This window comes from Moschus berezovskii, chromosome 8 (genome assembly GCF_049115385.1).
Source record: "Moschus berezovskii isolate FMDL1 chromosome 8, NW_MosBer_1.0, whole genome shotgun sequence".
Classification (NCBI taxonomy): Eukaryota; Metazoa; Chordata; class Mammalia; order Artiodactyla; family Moschidae; genus Moschus; species Moschus berezovskii.
The window spans coordinates 101263338-101280435 of NC_142467.1; the positions used below are offsets into that span (position 1 = coordinate 101263338).

General features: G+C 52.9%; 1 protein-coding gene across 5 annotated transcripts; it reads left to right on the forward strand.

Annotated features, from left to right (window-relative positions):
- The first annotated feature begins 1513 nt into the window (after positions 1–1513).
- Positions 1514–16124, forward strand: YJU2B (YJU2 splicing factor homolog B). 5 transcript variants are annotated; one of them, XM_088839074.1, is made up of 11 exons: positions 1532–1584; positions 2306–2696; positions 4981–5025; positions 7093–7146; positions 8186–8268; positions 10115–10170; positions 11667–11727; positions 12550–12692; positions 12776–12948; positions 15173–15311; positions 15409–16124. In XM_088839074.1, exons 3-11 carry the CDS (start codon positions 5023–5025, stop codon positions 15903–15905), a joined length of 1209 nt encoding a protein of 402 aa, XP_088695200.1. In that variant the 5' UTR covers positions 1532–1584; positions 2306–2696; positions 4981–5022; the 3' UTR covers positions 15906–16124. The 5 variants fall into 5 exon arrangements, with proteins under 5 accessions (XP_055286806.1, XP_088695200.1, XP_088695203.1 ...); XM_055430831.2 differs by lacking the exon at positions 2306–2696 and having other exon boundaries at positions 1514–1584; XM_088839077.1 differs by lacking the exon at positions 10115–10170 and having other exon boundaries at positions 1535–1584.
- Positions 16125–17098: the final 974 nt, after the last annotated feature.

Below are 17098 nucleotides of genomic sequence, written 5' to 3' on the forward strand. Positions count from 1 at the left end.
TCCTGGTTCCCACAGCCCTTATGTTTAATGCATACAAACCAAGGCAGTATAGCTCAGAAGTTAAGGGAACAAAGTTTAGCTCAACAGATGGTGGTCACATCTTCCACTCCTCACTAGCTTTGCGACCTTGGGGTAGTTACTTAACCTCTCTGGGCCTGTCTCCTCATTGATAAAATGAAAATGGTAGAGTATCCATCTCCTGGAACCAGCATTCCCAGGTGACATATGTGACAAGTTAGCACTGGTGAATGATGTCTGTAGTGAGCACTCCCTTTACAGCACTATGATTATAGGAGATCTGACTTGAGGGCTTTAGAACAGAGCCTGGCACCAAATAACAGTCACAGTAGCAGTCATACTAGTAGCATCATTTTCCACACTGTCCTTGACAAACTGTCGTTTGGCATGTCTGCATCAGTGAGAAATAGGTGTGTCCTTTGCTTTCAAATTCCCATGGCCTGACAAAGAGCAGGCACCTAGTAAACAGCTATTGAACGGACAATGAACAGATTCTGCTAGGCTCTACAACGCACAAAAGTACATTCAAAAGCCATTGTCCCATGCAGAAGGCAAGGTCCGAAGGCTCTAAGACAAGGGCCAGATAGTATATTTTCAGGTTCCATGGGCCACAGTCATTCTGTGGCAACCATTCAACTCTGCCGTTGTCATGGGAAAGCAGCTACAGACAAGAAGTAAATGAATAAGCATAGCTGTACTCCAATAAAGTTATATATATGGACACTAAAATTTGAACTTCATGAGGTCATAAAGTGTTATCCTTTTGATTTCTCTCCCCTCCCACCAACTAATTAAAAAAATGGAAAAACAATTCTTATCTCGCTAGGCATTCAAAAATAAGGGGCTATGGAGAAGGAAAATGGCAACCCACTCCAGTATTCTTGTCTGGAAAAGTCCATGGACAGAGGAGCCTAGCGGGCTGCAGTCCATGGGGTTACATGACTGAGCACTCGTGCATGAGGGTGGAGGGACATGGGTTGGTAGCAATAAACTGGTAAAACTTAAATATATATATATATACACATATAATACATATAATATTTATACATATATATATATATATGTATATAAAACAGACTAGTTCGATTTGTCCCAGGATATGGCACCCCACTCCAGTACTCGTGCCTGGAAAATCCCATGGACGGAGGAGCCTGGTAGGCTACAGTCCATGGGGTCGCAAAGAGTCGGACACAACTGAGCGACTTCACTTTCTCCACTTTCTTCACTTTTTGGAGAGGCCCACCTTTGCCCCACCGACCAGGCGGGGTAGACCTGGCTCTGGGGCGCGCGCGGTCAGAAAGGCGGGCCTTGGAGTGGGTCAGGCAAGTGGGCGGGGCGGGGGCAGGGCATCGCGTCGTGCGTGCGGTTGGGAAGGGCAGGCCCGATTGGTCTCCTCCAGCGGCGGAGAGGTAGAGGCGTGTTCGACATCCAGCCCATGAGCGCGGCGCTGCCGCCTCGCCCCGCCTCGCGCAGGCGTCTCAGTCACGCGGAGAGTGCGCCACGCCCCCTTGCGCGCCGAGAAGGGACTTCCGGGACGCTCTCGCCGTGACGTCAGGAGGAGGGCAGGTAAGTGCGGGAGGGCAGAGGGGCGGGCAGGCCCGGTTTGGCCAGGGGTCTGTCCACTTCCACACCCGGCCTGTGAGCCGCCCGAAGGGGGCCAAAGTGCTGGGTCCGCGGAGCTCTGCGGACGTGGGCCCGGTGCTCGAAGCCGCCCGCGACCCATCTTAACCCCCAACCCCAGACCCCGGACCCCGGTCCGTATCCTATACCTCTTCAGGTTTTCCTCGGGGACAGTAAGCACCTACCTCGCTGCGTCGTAGTGAAGATTTTGTGAAATGACGCTTGTAAAATGGTTTGTCATGAGAAATAATCAAAACGACCATCGTTTAACTTGGCATCAGGCGCTGTTATAGATCCTTACTTAATTCAACGAGTCTTGACAGCAGCATTATCAGGATTTAACTCACTGAGTCTTGACAGCAGCCTTATCAGGTTGATACTTTTATAAACCTCATTTTACAAGTAAGAAAACCGAGGCTCAGAGAGAAAGAATTTGCCTATACTGCTAGAAAGCAGCAGAGTCAGGATCCAAGCCCCAGTGTTATGCCCTGAGCCAATGGGATTTATCATTATTCTTGACACCAAAAACCAGAGATTTCTATACATCCCCTCTGTAGTCCAACCTGTGCCACTCACTGGGGTGATAAAACCACTGAAAGACCCCAGCTCCTGTAAGTGGAGTGCTTACTCTGTGCAGGCATTACCCAGTATGTTATTTCATTTACAGCAACCACAGAAAGCCCTCTTGCTGTCATCCACTCTTTACAGATGAGGAACTGTATGCCCAGGGAGTCTCAGACATTGGCCAAGGTTCCCCAGCTAGTGAGGAATGGAGCTGGAGTTCCCCCCCAGGGAACTGTGTGTCCCTAAAGCTTGGGTCTTGAGAGTCCCTTGGACTGCAAGGAGATCCAACCAGTCCATCCTAAAGGAAATCGGTCCTGAATATTCATTGGAGGACTGCTGCTGAAGCTGAAACCAGTATTTTGGCCACCTGATGTGAAGAACTGACTCATTGGAAAAGACCCTGATGCTGGGAAAGGTTGAAGGCAGGAGGAGAAGGGAACGACAGAGGATGAGATGGTTGGATGGCATCACCGGCTTGATGGGCATGAATTTGAGTAAGCTCCAGGAGTTGGTGATGGACAGGAAAGCCTGGCATGCTGCAGTCCATGGGGTCGCAAAGTGTCGGACACTACTGAGCGACTGAACTGAACTGAAGGCTTGGGTGGGCACTTGCTGTTTTGTTAGTATTTTTGGTCTGGAAGTGACTTTAGGAGAATCTGGTCCAGGGGCACACAATACAGGTGGAGGGTCAGAGGTGCAGAGGGGCTCAGGATGGGATGGTGGAAGACTTTATATCTCGGGCTTTTCACCCTGGCTCTACTTTCTCGTCGGCTTCTGAGCTCGGGCAAGTTATCTAAACTCCCAAGTGCTCATTTGTCAGCTGGAGATAGTAATAACATCAGTGGAGCGTGTGACACATAGTAACTATTAGAGAGCACACAGCTAAGTTGGCAGAAATTATTAGAGACTTCCTGACTCTAGCACAGGGAGCCAGCAAACTCCACTCCAAACTCCAAAATCAGACTACCGCCTGATTTTGTACAGCCCGCCAGCACAAAATGGTTTTAACTTCTTAAATGGTTGGGAAAAAAATCGAAAGAAGAATAATATTTTGTGACAGGTGACAGTCCTGTCCATAAGTAAAGTTTTGCTAGGATGCAGCTACACCCGTACGTTAACATATTATCGGCTACTTTCTGGCTGAGGCAGCTCCGTTGAGTCTTTGGGACAGAAATGCTGGCCCTCAATGGAGAAAATTTGCCAGTCCCCATTCTGGATTACACTTTAGTCCCTCATAATGTCTATTCTTTTTTTTTATTATTTCTTTTCATTTAATTGAACTAGTTGATTTACAATGTTGTGTTAATTTCTGCTGTACAATAATGTGATTCAGTTATACATTATATATATATATATATATACACATACACATTCTTCTTTAAATGTTCTTTTCCGTTTGCAGTTTATCATACAATACTGAATAGAGTTCCCTGTGCTATACAGTGGGACCTTGTTTTCCATCCAATCTATAATAGTTTGCATCTGCTAACCCCACATTCCCACAGCGTTTCTCTTTAGCATCAAGTTGAACTTCCTTCTGTTTGACTGGAAAGTCTCTCCTCTGAACGTGCAGGGGAGGGAGTCTCCCCACCCCACATTAAAGGAGCCCGGCATTTAACACCTGTGAGATTGACACTGGTTCTTAGGGAACCTCAGTTATCAGAGGTTCACACAGTCAGCATTTATCAGGAGCTGTCCTGGGTGCCAGAGGTGTAGCACGGTGTGACCTGGCAGAAGACAGACTGCAAACAAGGAAACAGACCCAGGGTGACATGATAGAAAGTCCAGGGAGGAAGTGACCTGAGATCACGCCGTCAGGTGAGGCCTCTCACCGCAGTGATGTCTGAGCTGAGATCCGTGACACAGAAGGGACTGCTGGTAGAATAGCACTGGAGGCACCGAGCCTCCTAAGGCGGAAGCCAGTGTGACTGGAACACAGGGAGAGAGAGAGGGGTAAGGGTTGGGCGTGGGGAGGCAAGCCGGGGCTCCACAGGCCATGGAAAGGGACTCAACTTGATTCTCAAAGCCATGGGAATCCCTGGAGGGTTGGGTTGGGTTGGGTTTCTTTTGTTTGTTTTCGGTTGTGCTGGGGCTTTGTTGCTGCACAAGGTTTTCTCTGGTTACAGTGAGTGGGGGCTACTCTGTAGTTGCAGTGCTCCAGCTTCTTATTGCGGTGACTTCTCTTGTTGCGGAATACGAGTTCTAGGGAACTCAGGCTTCAGTAGTTGCGGCCTGTGGGCTCAATAGTTGCCGCTCCTGGGCTCCAGAGAGCAGACACAATGGTCGTGGCACAGGGGCTTAATTGTTCTGTGACACAGGGTCTCTTCCCAGACCAGGGATCGAACCTGAGTCTCCTGTATTGGCAGGTGAATTCTTTACCCCTGAGCCACCAGGGAAGCTTTTTAAGCCCCTTGGAGGCTTTTAAGCAGGAGAGGTGTAGTTCAGTTTATATTTAAAGAGATCCTTCTGGCCCTTATGAGGAGAACAGACCGTGAGAGTCAAGGACAGAGCCAGGAGCCTAGCGAGGATGTGAGCGACGGTGGGGGCCGCGGAGGGGTGAGAAGTGTCAGCTGGGAAACATATGTTGGATGGAGAGTGGACAGGGCACTCCCTTTCCAAACAGCCAAACACCACTCCTCGGATGCCTCCTACACCTAGGGGGTGGACCACCACGCACAGCCCCCCGCATCTGCACAGGGAACCTGTGGACTGCAGGGCTGTCAAGAAGGGCAGCACTGAGCAGTGAGTCCACAAAGCAGTGTCTCATTGTCTTTTCAGATTGGCCACGTGGAGGGCGAGGACCTATAGGCAGCTACCAAGATGGTAAGTAGACGGGCTGTGCTCACCGGGTTTCTCTTCTGGTCTTTGGTACAGGGAAGGGGCCCCCTAAGTAGCCTCCTTTACCCCTAAAAGTCTTCCCCATCCCTACCCCTGACCCCAAGCTCTGAGGTATTTTTAAACTCTGCATCATGGTCTTCTCAGTGGAGTGGTTTTCAAACTTTGTGCATGTGTGCGAGCTAAGTCACTTCAATCATGTCTGACTCTGTGCGACCCTATGGACTATAGCCTGCCAGGTCTGTCCATGGGGTTTCTCCAGGCAAGAATACTGGAGTGGGTTGCCATGCCCTCCTCCAGGGGATCTTCCCGCCCCAGGGATCGATCCCACATCTCTTATGTCTCCTGCATTGGCAGGCGTTTCTTTACCGCTGGAGCCCACCCGGGAAGCCCAAACTTTTGTGTGTACTAAAATCACCTCAGGAGCTTTTTGCTTTTCTTTCCTTTTTTTAAAAATGAGATGAAATTTACATAATATAACATGAACATTTTAAAGCGTGTGATTCAGCAGCAGCATTTAGCATATTCACAATATTTTCCAACAACCACCTCTCTCTAGTTCCAAAACATTTCCATCACCCGCGGAAGGAAACCTTATACCCAATAGCAGTCACCTTCATCCCGTCCGCCCACACAGTCCCTGGCAACCCCCAGTCGGCTTCCTGTCTCTGTGGATTTGTCTGTTCAGGACCTTTCATGTCAATGGAATCGTACTATGTGTCCTTTTGTATCCAGTTTCTTTTACTTAGCAGGATGTTTTCAAGGTTTATCTGTTAAAACATTATAGCAGGTATTAGAGCTTCCTTCCTTTTTATGGCTCAGTAATATCCCATCACATGGTTGAACTACAGTTTGTTGATCCATTTATCCATTAATGGACACCTGGGTTGCTTCCACCATTTGGTTTTTGCAAACAAACATGTATGCACAAGGATGTGTAGAAACATGTTTTCCAGGTTGCTTTTGAAAAGCCTTGTGTCCTGTGACTTCCCTGGTCAGGGAACCAGAGCCCAAGTGCTGCATCTAAGACCCAGTACAGCAAATAAACAAATAATTTTTTTTCAAATGGGCTTCCCTGCTGACTCAGTGGTAAAGAATTCTCTTGCCAGTGGAGGAGACGCAGGTTCAATCCCTGGGTCGGGAAGATCCCCTGGAGAAGAAAATGACAACCCACTCCAGTATTCTCCCCTGGAGACTCCCATGAACAGAGGAGCCTGGACAGCCCATGGGGTCGCAAAGAGTCAGACATGACTTAGTGTTTAAACAACAATAACAACAACCGCACCAAAAAATAAAAAGGAAGAGCCCCATGTCCAGGTGCCAGTGCAGGTGCTGTGTCAGGCATCCGTATTTTGGAAACTCCTTGGGGACTTCCCTGGTGGTCCAGTGGCTAAGATTTTGTGCTTCCAATGCAGGAGGCCCAGGTTCAATTCCTGGTCAGGGAACTAGATCCCACCTGCCACAAATAAGACCCAGCACAACCAAATAAATATTTAAAAATATATAGATGTATGGTTATAACGTGAAGCCAGGTTTGAGACCCACTGCTTTGGTAGATCAGTCAGTCAATTCAACGGGTGGCTGCTAGCAGTTAAAAAAGACTCTCACAGCTGGATGAACATTGTTTCCTGAAACCCATGCTTTGACTGTATTACGTGTGTATGTGGTGTTAAACATGTCTTATTTTATGTCACAGTCCCAAAATAACCGTGAAAGCCATTGTTCTAGGAGGGTCTGACCCTCGTGGAACTTTCCACAGCAATGGTGGTGGATCATGTTTTGTTTTGTTCTTTTGGTGGAGCCAGGGAGCTTACAGGATCTTAGTTCTCTGACCAGGGATTAAACCTGGGCCATGGCAGTGAAAACACCAAGTCCTAAACACTGGACTGCCAGGGAAGTCCTGACAGTGGGTTTTTCCTCCCTCAGTCTGCAGTCCTCAGCCACACATCCTCCAGGAAGTCCCTGTCTCCCTCGTCCAGATCTTGCCCCTTGAGGCTGCATAGGTAGATCTCCTGCAGGACCTACCCTAAGTCACATCTCTCTTCTGCTCTCCAGGGTGAAAGGAAAGGCGTAAACAAGTACTACCCTCCGGATTTCAACCCTGAGAAGGTAAGGGGCAGGCTTCCTTCTCCGTGTCCGCGATAGCAAAGCAACCCCACTGGGCAGGGCCCCACACACATTGTCCCCAAATGGATCGTCCCCTCCTGGAGTCAAAACCACAGCTGCAGAAGCTCAGGCAGCCTGAGAAGTCTCCCTGTGTTATGCTCATCACCTGGGTCTTGGGGCAGCCTTCCCTCCTGGGTGGTCACTATGGTCCTCAGCGGACCCAGCATTGGGTGTGGCGTGTTTCCAGCGGAGCCAGGATGAGATCCCCTCGCCCTTCCGGCTCCAGCTCCTCTGGCCTCCTCATTGTTCACTCTGCCAGGAACCTCTGCCTCATTTTGACCCACGAGGCTGCTTTCCTTCCTTTAGGTCTCTTCACAGAGGGCCTTCCTGACCACAGCCTTGTGTTCTGTCCCATGTCTGAGTGCTTTATTTCTCTCATAGCTCTCACAACTCCCTGACACATAGTTTATTTCTTTGCATATTGTCTGTCTCTCAACCTGGAATGTCTACTGCTCAAGGCCAGGGCCACGCATCTGTCTCGTTCAGGCTGTGTCCCCATGCTGGGTGCTCATTATGGGCCTTTGAATGAATCAGAGCATCCTGGCTGGTGGTCCCTGGTGACTCGGCCTTTCTGTGCCACCATCTCCCCGTACATAGGTCCAAAGGGGAAGCAAAACGACCTGGCCTCCCAGAAACATGGAGGGATTAAAATGAGACGAGGCCAATAAAGCACCTGGTAGCCATTTGCTGGTCTTGCCTCACCCAGTCCTCCCCACGACACCCGAAGGCAGTTATGATCCTTGTCCCCAGTTGACTAGGAAAACCAGGCTCAGAAAGGCAAAGAGATGAGGTCACTGCCCAGGGTTGCACAGCTTATCTAGCTCCACCCGCTTCACCAAAGCCTCTGTGCCTCCCGTTTATGTGTTTGCTATTAACGCTCCCAGCGGCGCATAAGAATGAGGCCTCTCTCAGCCTGTGGGAGAGGGCCTGAGTTCCCCCCACTCAGCAGTGCTAATCTGCTCCCTCTTCCTTAACCACACAGCATGGCTCACTCAACAGATACCACAACAGCCACCCGCTTCGGGAGCGGGCTCGGAAGCTGTCCCAGGGCATCCTCATCATCAGGTAAGGCCCTGATTGTCACCTGAGGACCTGGGGTCATTGTGTCACTTGGTGTCAGCCTCAAGGAACATTCAGGATCCCCTGGTTTTGCCCAGAGCTTCAGGGTCTTCATTCCATAAAGCAGAAAGTTGCTGTATCAGTCAGTTGTTGCCACATAACAAAACAATAAGCACATATTATCTGTTGCTCCTGAGTCTCCAACTCAGCTGAATGCCTGTGCTGGCCTTGGCTGGGCTTGGCTGATGCGGGCTGGGCTCTCTCACATGTTTGGAGGTTGCCTGGCTCGGGACTGGTTGGTCCAGCGTGACCTTGCTTGGTAAGACTGGGCTCCACTCCAGGTGGCTCTCATTCTCCAGCCAGCTAGCCTCGGCCTGTTCATACAGCAGCATCCAGGTTCCCAAAAAGAACCAGCACAGGCACACAGGGCTTCTTGAGGCAGGGACCCTGGGCTGGGTACCCTGTCACTTCTGTCTCCTCAGTTCCCCAAAGCAAGTCGTGATGCGGGGTGGGGGGAGGGGGCAGGACACTCCACCTCGTCACAGGAATCACTGCAGAGGCATCTCGCGAAAGGCACAGGCGTGGGGAGCATAAAGAATCTCAGCCTTTACCGCGGTCGAGCCGGGATGATGGCCCTTCCTGCAGGCTCTCTTACTTCTGGCCAGCACCCTGTGGGTTGGCTATGGGGGGAAGCAGAAGCCAGCTCATGTCACCCTCTAGGGCGAGCCCCTCACTGTCTCCTTTTCTGCGTCGTGGACTCTACCCTCAGTCTCTGGGGTTCACCCTGGGCCTGAGCAGAACATCCAGCAGCAAATCCATCAGAGGCAGGAACATCTATGGAAAAGGAATCAAGATACATATCCCAGAAGAGGCCATGGGAGGCATGCAGCTGAAGGTCCCCTCCAAACTCCTACCATGCCCCCATACTCCAAAGCCAAACGAGTGTGCCTGCCTTGGGCCTGCACCCCGTTCTTATCTACTCTGTCTGTGAAGCCTTCATCTCATATGCTGTTGTTTAGTTGATAAGTAATGTCTGACTCTTTGAGACCCCATGGACTGTAGCCTACCAGGCCCCTCTGTCTATGGGATTTCCCAGGCAAGAATACTGGAGTGGGTTGCCATTTCCTCCTCCAAGGAGTCTTCCCAGCCCTGGAATCAAACCCACATCTCGTGTCTCCTGCACTGGCAGGCAGGTTCTTTGCCATTGAGCCACCAGGGAATAACGCCATCTCATATGTATTGTGTCTTAAATTCACATCTTTATTCATTACTTAATGGCTTTATTTTAAAAGAAAAGCTCTGTCACTACCATTAATGGAAATTTAGCAGAATTGCATGCTGCAAATAAAACTGGAAAAAAGAAATCCAGGAACAGTACAGTAACTTGGTGAAGATGGAATAGGTCACCAGGGCTCCCTGCAGCCTGTTTCCTTCTCTGCTTGGAAGCTTGACTAGCTGACAGGGAGGGATGTGGGAAGACAGGGCAGCACCCACTGGAGGCACTCACCTGGACTCGGTCAGCTGGCCAGAGAACCATGTGATGGACCTGGCCTGGCTGCAGGAAGGGCCACCGTTTTTTTGTTTGTTTGTTTTCATTTTGGTTTTGTATTTGGCCATGTCACGAGGCAAGCAGAATGATGGTTCCCTTCCCTGCCTGGGGATCGAACCCGGACCTCTGCAGTGAAAGCACCAAATCCTAACTACCGGGCCACCAGGAAACTCCAAGGCCACCATTCTTTATCCTCCCACATCCACGCCCTTTGCAGCATAACTGCAGCCAAGGTCTCATGCATGGAGACCCAGGAAGAACCCACTCGGACAAGGACAAATGAGCTGTTCTCTGTTTGTGTAGGTTTGAGATGCCCTATAACATCTGGTGTGACGGCTGTAAGAACCACATTGGCATGGGTGAGCTTCTGCCTGCTCCTCACCCCACCCCCAACTATTCAGCCCCACGGCCAGCAAGCCCCTTAACTTGCTAGACGCTGTGAGAGACCATCTCGCTGATGCCCCAGTCAAGAGTCGAGGAGAAAATAGGCCCCCTTTCCCACCCCCAGCAACTGGTGAGCTATGGCCATTTCATGGCAGAGCAGTTAGGAGGCTCTGGGTTCAGATCCTGTCCCTGCCACTCCCTAAGCTGGGTAACCCTTAGCAGGCAACAGAGCCTCCATGCGCCTCAGTTTACCCATCTGTGAAATTCACATGAGTGCCCGCCTGCATGGCATATAAAGTGCTTAGTGCAGAGAAAGGAAGAAAAAGAAGGGTGGGTTTTTGTTATTTTTCTAGAGAATATCCAGGTTTGGGGGGTTTCTTTTTCACTAATTAGATGATATATTCCGGGCTCTGATCTTGCTTACCAAGTGAAAAAGGCTTAAACTACAAAATCAGAACTTGGGGTGTTGGATAGTGTGGCCCCACTGGGTTTTCTTTCCCTGGGAGGCTGGGGGCTGCTCCGGTTCATGGCCCTGAGGGTCAAGCTGAGCCCTGCTCTTTGTGACCTGAGAGCCTTTGGAGCAGGTGTCCTTGGCTGGATCTGATCGGGGGGATGCATTAGAGGGGTCTCTCAGCCTTAGCAGTGGGGTGACCTGGCGCTTCCTTCTTGCACTGGTCCCTCCCTCTGAAAGCCACCAGCTCCTGTTTACAGAGCAAGCTCTCCCCTGGACTGGGTGCTGTGGGATGGGCTGGGGATGTCTGCACTGCAGAGAAGGAAACGCAAGCCAGGAGGGCCGAGTCTCCTACCCCAGGCCTCAGACCCCTGTCTCTCCATCCATCTATGCGCCTGTGGGCACAGTCGGGTTCGAATGCTAAAGGTGACAGTAGGGCAGTGGCGGCAACAGGTCAAGTCTACAAGCCCTCGCACATGCCACGTGCTGTACACTAAGCACTTCATTTATTTATTTTTGGCTGCACTGTGTGGCTTGAGGGGTCTTAGTTACCCCACCAGGGATTTGAATCCGCGCCCCCTGCAGTGGAATCGAGGAGTCCCAACCACTGGACTGCCAGGGAAGTCCCCAAAACCAGCCCTTTTGGGATGATCACTGGCACCCAGCCCTGTGTTAAGTGCTCCATGTGTGTTAACTAGCTTCTGCAGCTTGCACATCAGCCCTGTGTGGTGGCCTTCATAGTCATCTCTGTCCAATAGATGGGGAACCTGAGGCCAGATGGCCAGGCAGCTGGTAGGGCAGAGCCAGGATTTGAACCCATGCCCTCTTATCTCCAACCCACCACCCTCTGTGGCTTGAGCACCCATCCCGCAACCTTGACGCGGCTCTTTTCCGCTTGACTCTCCAGAGGTGTCTCCCCTGCAGGCCCGTGGAATGCCACCACTCCTGTCTGCCCCACCACCACCCCAGGAAAAGATGCTGAGGGTGTGCTCTAGCCTCATTCGCTCCCTTTCCTCCCAGGTGTCCGTTACAATGCAGAGAAGAAGAAGGTTGGCAATTACTACACGACCCCGATCTACAGGTAGAGGCAAGCTGGTGGGCTGAGGGGTGAGGGGCTGCACAGAAGTCTGAATGGGAGGGAGGCTGGTGCCGTCTGCCTGAGGGTCACCCCTGCGGGTCTCTCCTGGAAACCAGCATGGTTTGCAGTCTGGGCGCATCCTGCCTGGACCCCTCCATGGCTCCCTCCTTCCTCAGACTGAAAAATCTCAGGTCTCCCCATGGCCCACAAAGCCCTCTCCCACCTTCACCACTTCCCACCCTCCCCATCACTCACTCTCCTCCAACCACACAGCCTCCTCACTGCTCCTCACACAATCCCTCTTTGGTGCCCTCTACATGGAATGTCTTCCCCAGACATCTGCAAGGCCCCCTTTCCCTCCTTGGATTTCTGCTCCAAAATTGCCTCTCAGAGAGGCCTTTTCTAAGCAGTGCTCTCCACCCAACGCTGTGGTGGTTTGAGCATTCCCTGCCCACTCAGCTGCCACTGGAATGTCAGCCCCGCCGAGAGCAGGTTGGCTTCCTTCACTGCTGTGTCCCCAGCAGCTGGCACCAAGCCTGCCACAGAACAGCCTGGCTTGGGAGGGTTTGTTGAATGAATGAACAGATGAATGAGTGCATGGATGAATAAATCAACTCCAGACAGAAGGTCAGTACCGGGATGATGGGCCCATCTGCGTCGCCCACGGCTGTGCCCCCAGACACAGAGACCAGCCTGTAGCAGGTTCTCTGAGAATGCTGGTTGATGACATAACACACACAGGTGGAGGGGAGCAGGCAGGGCCACAGGGTGTCCCAGGGCAGCCACCATGGTCAGACTCCCACCTGCCACCCACCCCCCTCCCAGGTTCAGGATGAAATGCCACCTCTGTGTCAACTACATCGAGATGCAGACGGATCCTGCCAACTGTGACTACGTGATTGTGAGCGGCGCCCAGCGCAAGGAGGAGCGCTGGGACATGGAGGACAACGAACAGGTGCTGACCACAGGTGAGAGCTGTGGGTGGGTTCGGACCCCAACCCTGGTCACAAGCCGGGACCCCGAGAGTCCAGCCCCGTTCTCACCCTTGCAGAGCACGAGAAGAAGCAGAAGCTGGAGGTGGACGCCATGTTCCGCCTGGAGCACGGCGAGGCTGACCGGAGCACGCTCACGAAGGCCCTCCCCACCCTGAGCCACATCCAGGAGGCCCAGAGTGCTTGGAAGGACGACTTTGCCCTCAACAGCATGCTTCGGAAGAGGTTCCGGGTGAGCGGGGCCCCGGCCCAGGGTCGGGACCACAGGCGGTGAGGCATCACCAGAGCAAAGAAAGTGAAAGTCACCCAGTCATGCCTGACTCTGCGACTCCACAGACCGTAGCCCACCAGGTTCCTCTGTCCATGGGATTCTCCAGGCGAGAATACTGGAGTGGGGAGCCAATTGCCTTCTCCAGGGGATCTTCCTGACCCAGGGATTAAACCTAGGTCTCCTTCATTGCAGGCAGGTTCTTTACAGTCTAAACCACCAAGGGAGTCCTAACAGTGGAGCAGGGAGAACGCAAAGTGGGCTGAGACCCAGGTGCAGCCTGTGCCCCATTACTCTGGGCAGTCCTTCCACCCTCAGTTTCCCCATCCACCACATGGGGACCACCTCCCTACATCACAGCACCCCGGGGAGGCATCTAGCCCAGCAGCTTTTTTTTTTAATAATCTTTCTTTGTTTTTGTCTGTGCTGGGTCTTCGTTGCTCTGCCGGCTTTTCTCTAGTTGCAGTGTGCAAGCTTCTCACTGCTGTGGCTTCTCTTGCTGCAGAGCACAGGCTCCAGGCACTCGGGCTTCAGTATTTGCAGCACACAGGCTCAGTAGTTGTGGCACACTGGCTTAGTTGCTCTGTGGCCTGTGGGATCTTCCCAGACCAGGGATCGAACCTGGGTCCCCTGCATTGGCAGGCAGATTCTTAACCACTGGACCATCACAGAAGCCCAAGGGTTTTCTTACTAATTATTTGTTACTAAAAGTGTGTCCCTCTGGCCAGGCCTGTAGCCCAAGTTGTGTATCCCCTGCCTTCTGGGCATCCCTGAGTGGCTTCTGTGGGCCCCCAACATAACATCCCATGGAAACCCCATCAGACCCGCACCTGCCCTGCCTGCATCTTCCCCTTCTCAGTAATAGAAGCATCTTTGTTCTTCCAGGCACTCAGACATGTTCCTCTTGTTATAACCACCATCATTTCCCCACCTCTGCATCCGTCGGCAAATTCTGGTAGGCTCTGACAATATCCACAGCCTCCATCATCTCCCGCCTGGACTAGCAGTTTCTCCACGCTGGTCCCCAGTAGCTCCGAGCTTTGTGTCCCACAGCCTGTTCCCCTCACAGCCATCAGAGGGCACCCGTGAGCACCCGAGCCGGATCACATCCCTCCTTATGCTCAGAGCCCTCCATGGTTCCCACTTACTTTAAGCAGAACCCAAAGTCCTCCCCATGGCCCACCAGGCCCAAATAATCTGCCCTTTGCCCTTCCTACCCCCATCTCCACCTTCCCCTCGCTCATTCTGCTCCAGCCACATGGGCCACCTCACTGGCAAGTGCCATTCTGCCTCAGGGCCTTTGCACAGGCTGTTCCCTCCCCCTTGGAACACTTTTCCACCTAATACCCACATGACTCCCTCACTTAGACATCTCTTCTTGAACATGATCTTCTCAGGGAGACTGCTTCTGCCCCTCCGCTCCACCACGTACCATATTTAAAGTTGAACCCCCTGCCAGCCCTCACCCCCTTCCCAGCATTCTTTTTCTCCTCATCATCTTGTCTCACTCACCCACACGTATGTCAGCTTCACCAGGGCAAGGGTTTTTGTCTGCTCACTGCTGCATCCCTAGTGTCTAGAACAAGGCCTGACCCCAGAAGGACATTCTGTAAATATTTGTGGAAAGAATGACTGACTGGGAACTTCCTTGGCAGTCTGGTTGTTAGGACTCCATACTTCCACTGCAGGAGGCGAGGGTTTGACCCCTGGTCAGAGAGCTGAAATCCTGCCTACCTTGAGTTACAGCCAAAAAAAAATGAATGAGTGAAGGACCCAATGGCACACATGGTAATAACAATCGTGTCTTCTGTTTGTTGAACAAGTTCTGTGTCCCAAGCACTGTGTGAGGCCCTTTCCTCACATAAACTTAAAGGGGAGGAAACAGGAGGAGAGCTAGAGGCCAGCTCCCAGCTCAGAGGGCATGGAAGAGGCCTGACTCTGACATCCACCATCCCTCCCCACGGCTGCTCTATAGAGCTCAGTGGTAAAAAATCTGCCTGCCAGCGCAGGAGACACGGGAGACCAGAGTTAGATCCTTGGGTTGGGAAGCTCCCCTGGAGGAGGAAATGTCAACCCATGCCAGTATCCTTGCCTGCCTGCTGGTCTCCAGTCAATAGGGTCGCAAAGAGGTGGACACAACTGAGTGAGTGAGTGCTGTCCCTCTCCACCCACTTCTTCCCCAACACAGGAAAAGAAAAAAGCCATACAGGAGGAGGAGGAGAGGGACCAGGCACTGCAGGCCAAGGCCAGCCTGGCCATCCCGCTGGTGCCAGAGACAGAGGATGACCGCAGACTGGCTGCCCTGCTGAAGTTCCACACCCTAGACTGTGCGTGGGGGCCAGTGGGTGCGGGGAGTCGGGTGGGGGGAGACGGGGGGTAGGCGCTCAGGCAGAGGGCGGCTCTGGACCTCCTTCTCCCCCGCAGCGTACGAAGACAAGCAGAAGCTCAAGCGGACAGAGATCATCAGCCGCTCCTGGTTCCCTTCCACCCCGGGAGCGAGTGCCAGCAGCAGTGGCAGTGGCAGCAGCAAAGCCAGCAGTGTCCTGAAGAAACTGGCCCAGAACCGCAGAGCCACTCCCACCAGCTCCCCCATCACCATGGGGCACCTGGGCATCGTGCGGCGGCGGTCCCGGGAGGTCCCAGAGAGCCCCCAGCACCCGGCTGAAACCTTCAAGTCTGGGGAGCCACAGATGCCAGAGGGGGCCAACCAGACCAGGCCCGCATCCCCCCAAGACTGCTCTCTGGAGACAGCCGAGACCCCCAAGAACTGTGGGCCACTGGGGCAAGAGGAGAGCTGTCAGGACAGGCCCCAGCCCCCGCCTGACACCTCCCCTGAGGCAGCCAACCCCCAGGACACACCACACCCCTGCAGCCTCAGCTCCTCCCTCGTGGCTGACTACTCCGGTTCTGAGAGTGAGTGAGTCCATGGTCCAGATTCACTCCAGAGGCCAAGACTCACCCAGGAGGCCCCTCCCAGGCTGCAGCCCTGCTGGCCCAGCAGCCCTTGGAGAGCTCAATCCCCACCCCTGTGCACACCTCACTTTCTCACGGTGATGGAGTTGTTATTTATTTGGTCCTGGAGAGGGTGTCTGTGCCTTGTGGGACCCAAGACCTCCCAACATTAAAGCCCTGCTTCTTTGCCCCTGCCTCAGATTATTAAATGGGCCCAGGAGCTCTGCCCCCCACCCACCCACCCAATGAAGCTTGCCCAGCATCTTCTCACCCAGTGCAGACGCCCTGACCACAGCCTTGGTCCCCACCCAGCTTGATAAGGGTTTAAATGTAGTAGCCCAGGCTGGCCTGAAATCAGGGCCGACTTCTGGGAGGTGGTGAAACAACGGGCTGAGTTTGTAAGGGATGAAAAGGGGACTGGAAAACAGGGCAGGCACGTGGGGTGCTCAGCATTCTGGCCCAAAGCAGCAAAGGATGGAGCGCACAGGTGAGGGCTGTTCATTATTCCCCTGCCCACGGGGACACCTTGGAAGGGTGTACTTCTTTTGAAGGAAACTAGTAAAATGAGTAGAAAAGAGCCTCCAAACAGCAGAGCATCCACCAGGAGGCTCGTGGCCCACCGCCTTCCCCTAAACTCTGGAGAAGGATCATTGCTCAAACGTTGACGGAGCACTTGCAGTGCACCAGGCACCGTCTGAGCCGCTGGACATAACAGCGTGAACAACTTAGACACGCGGCCCTCTTAAGGCTGAGATTCCGACTTAATTTCTTGGAACTTGTAATGTGTCGGTCCGGAGGGGTGGTGGCCCCCAGCCCACTGGACTTTCGTCTCCGCGGGGTCAGGGCAGCAGTAAGAGTCTGTTCAGTCTTGGGACCCCTAATGGGGCCTTGCTCTACATAAGACTACAGGCAGTAGGCGCTCCTGAGGGTGCCCACCAGGAACTTGGGGGTCGTGCTATATGGCTTGAGGTCGTTGCTCCCAAAATAGTGGCAGGGGTCACTAACAGTGGAGGGGACTGATAACGGCTCGGCTGGGAAGGTGGGGCAGGATCCGACATACGGATGGCGACTTCCGGGAACCTGCGGTGTTGCTGTGCGCATGCGCCTCCTGCCGGGGAGGCCCCGCCCCCAAGGTCTAGGCCTCGCCCCCTTCGCGTATTCC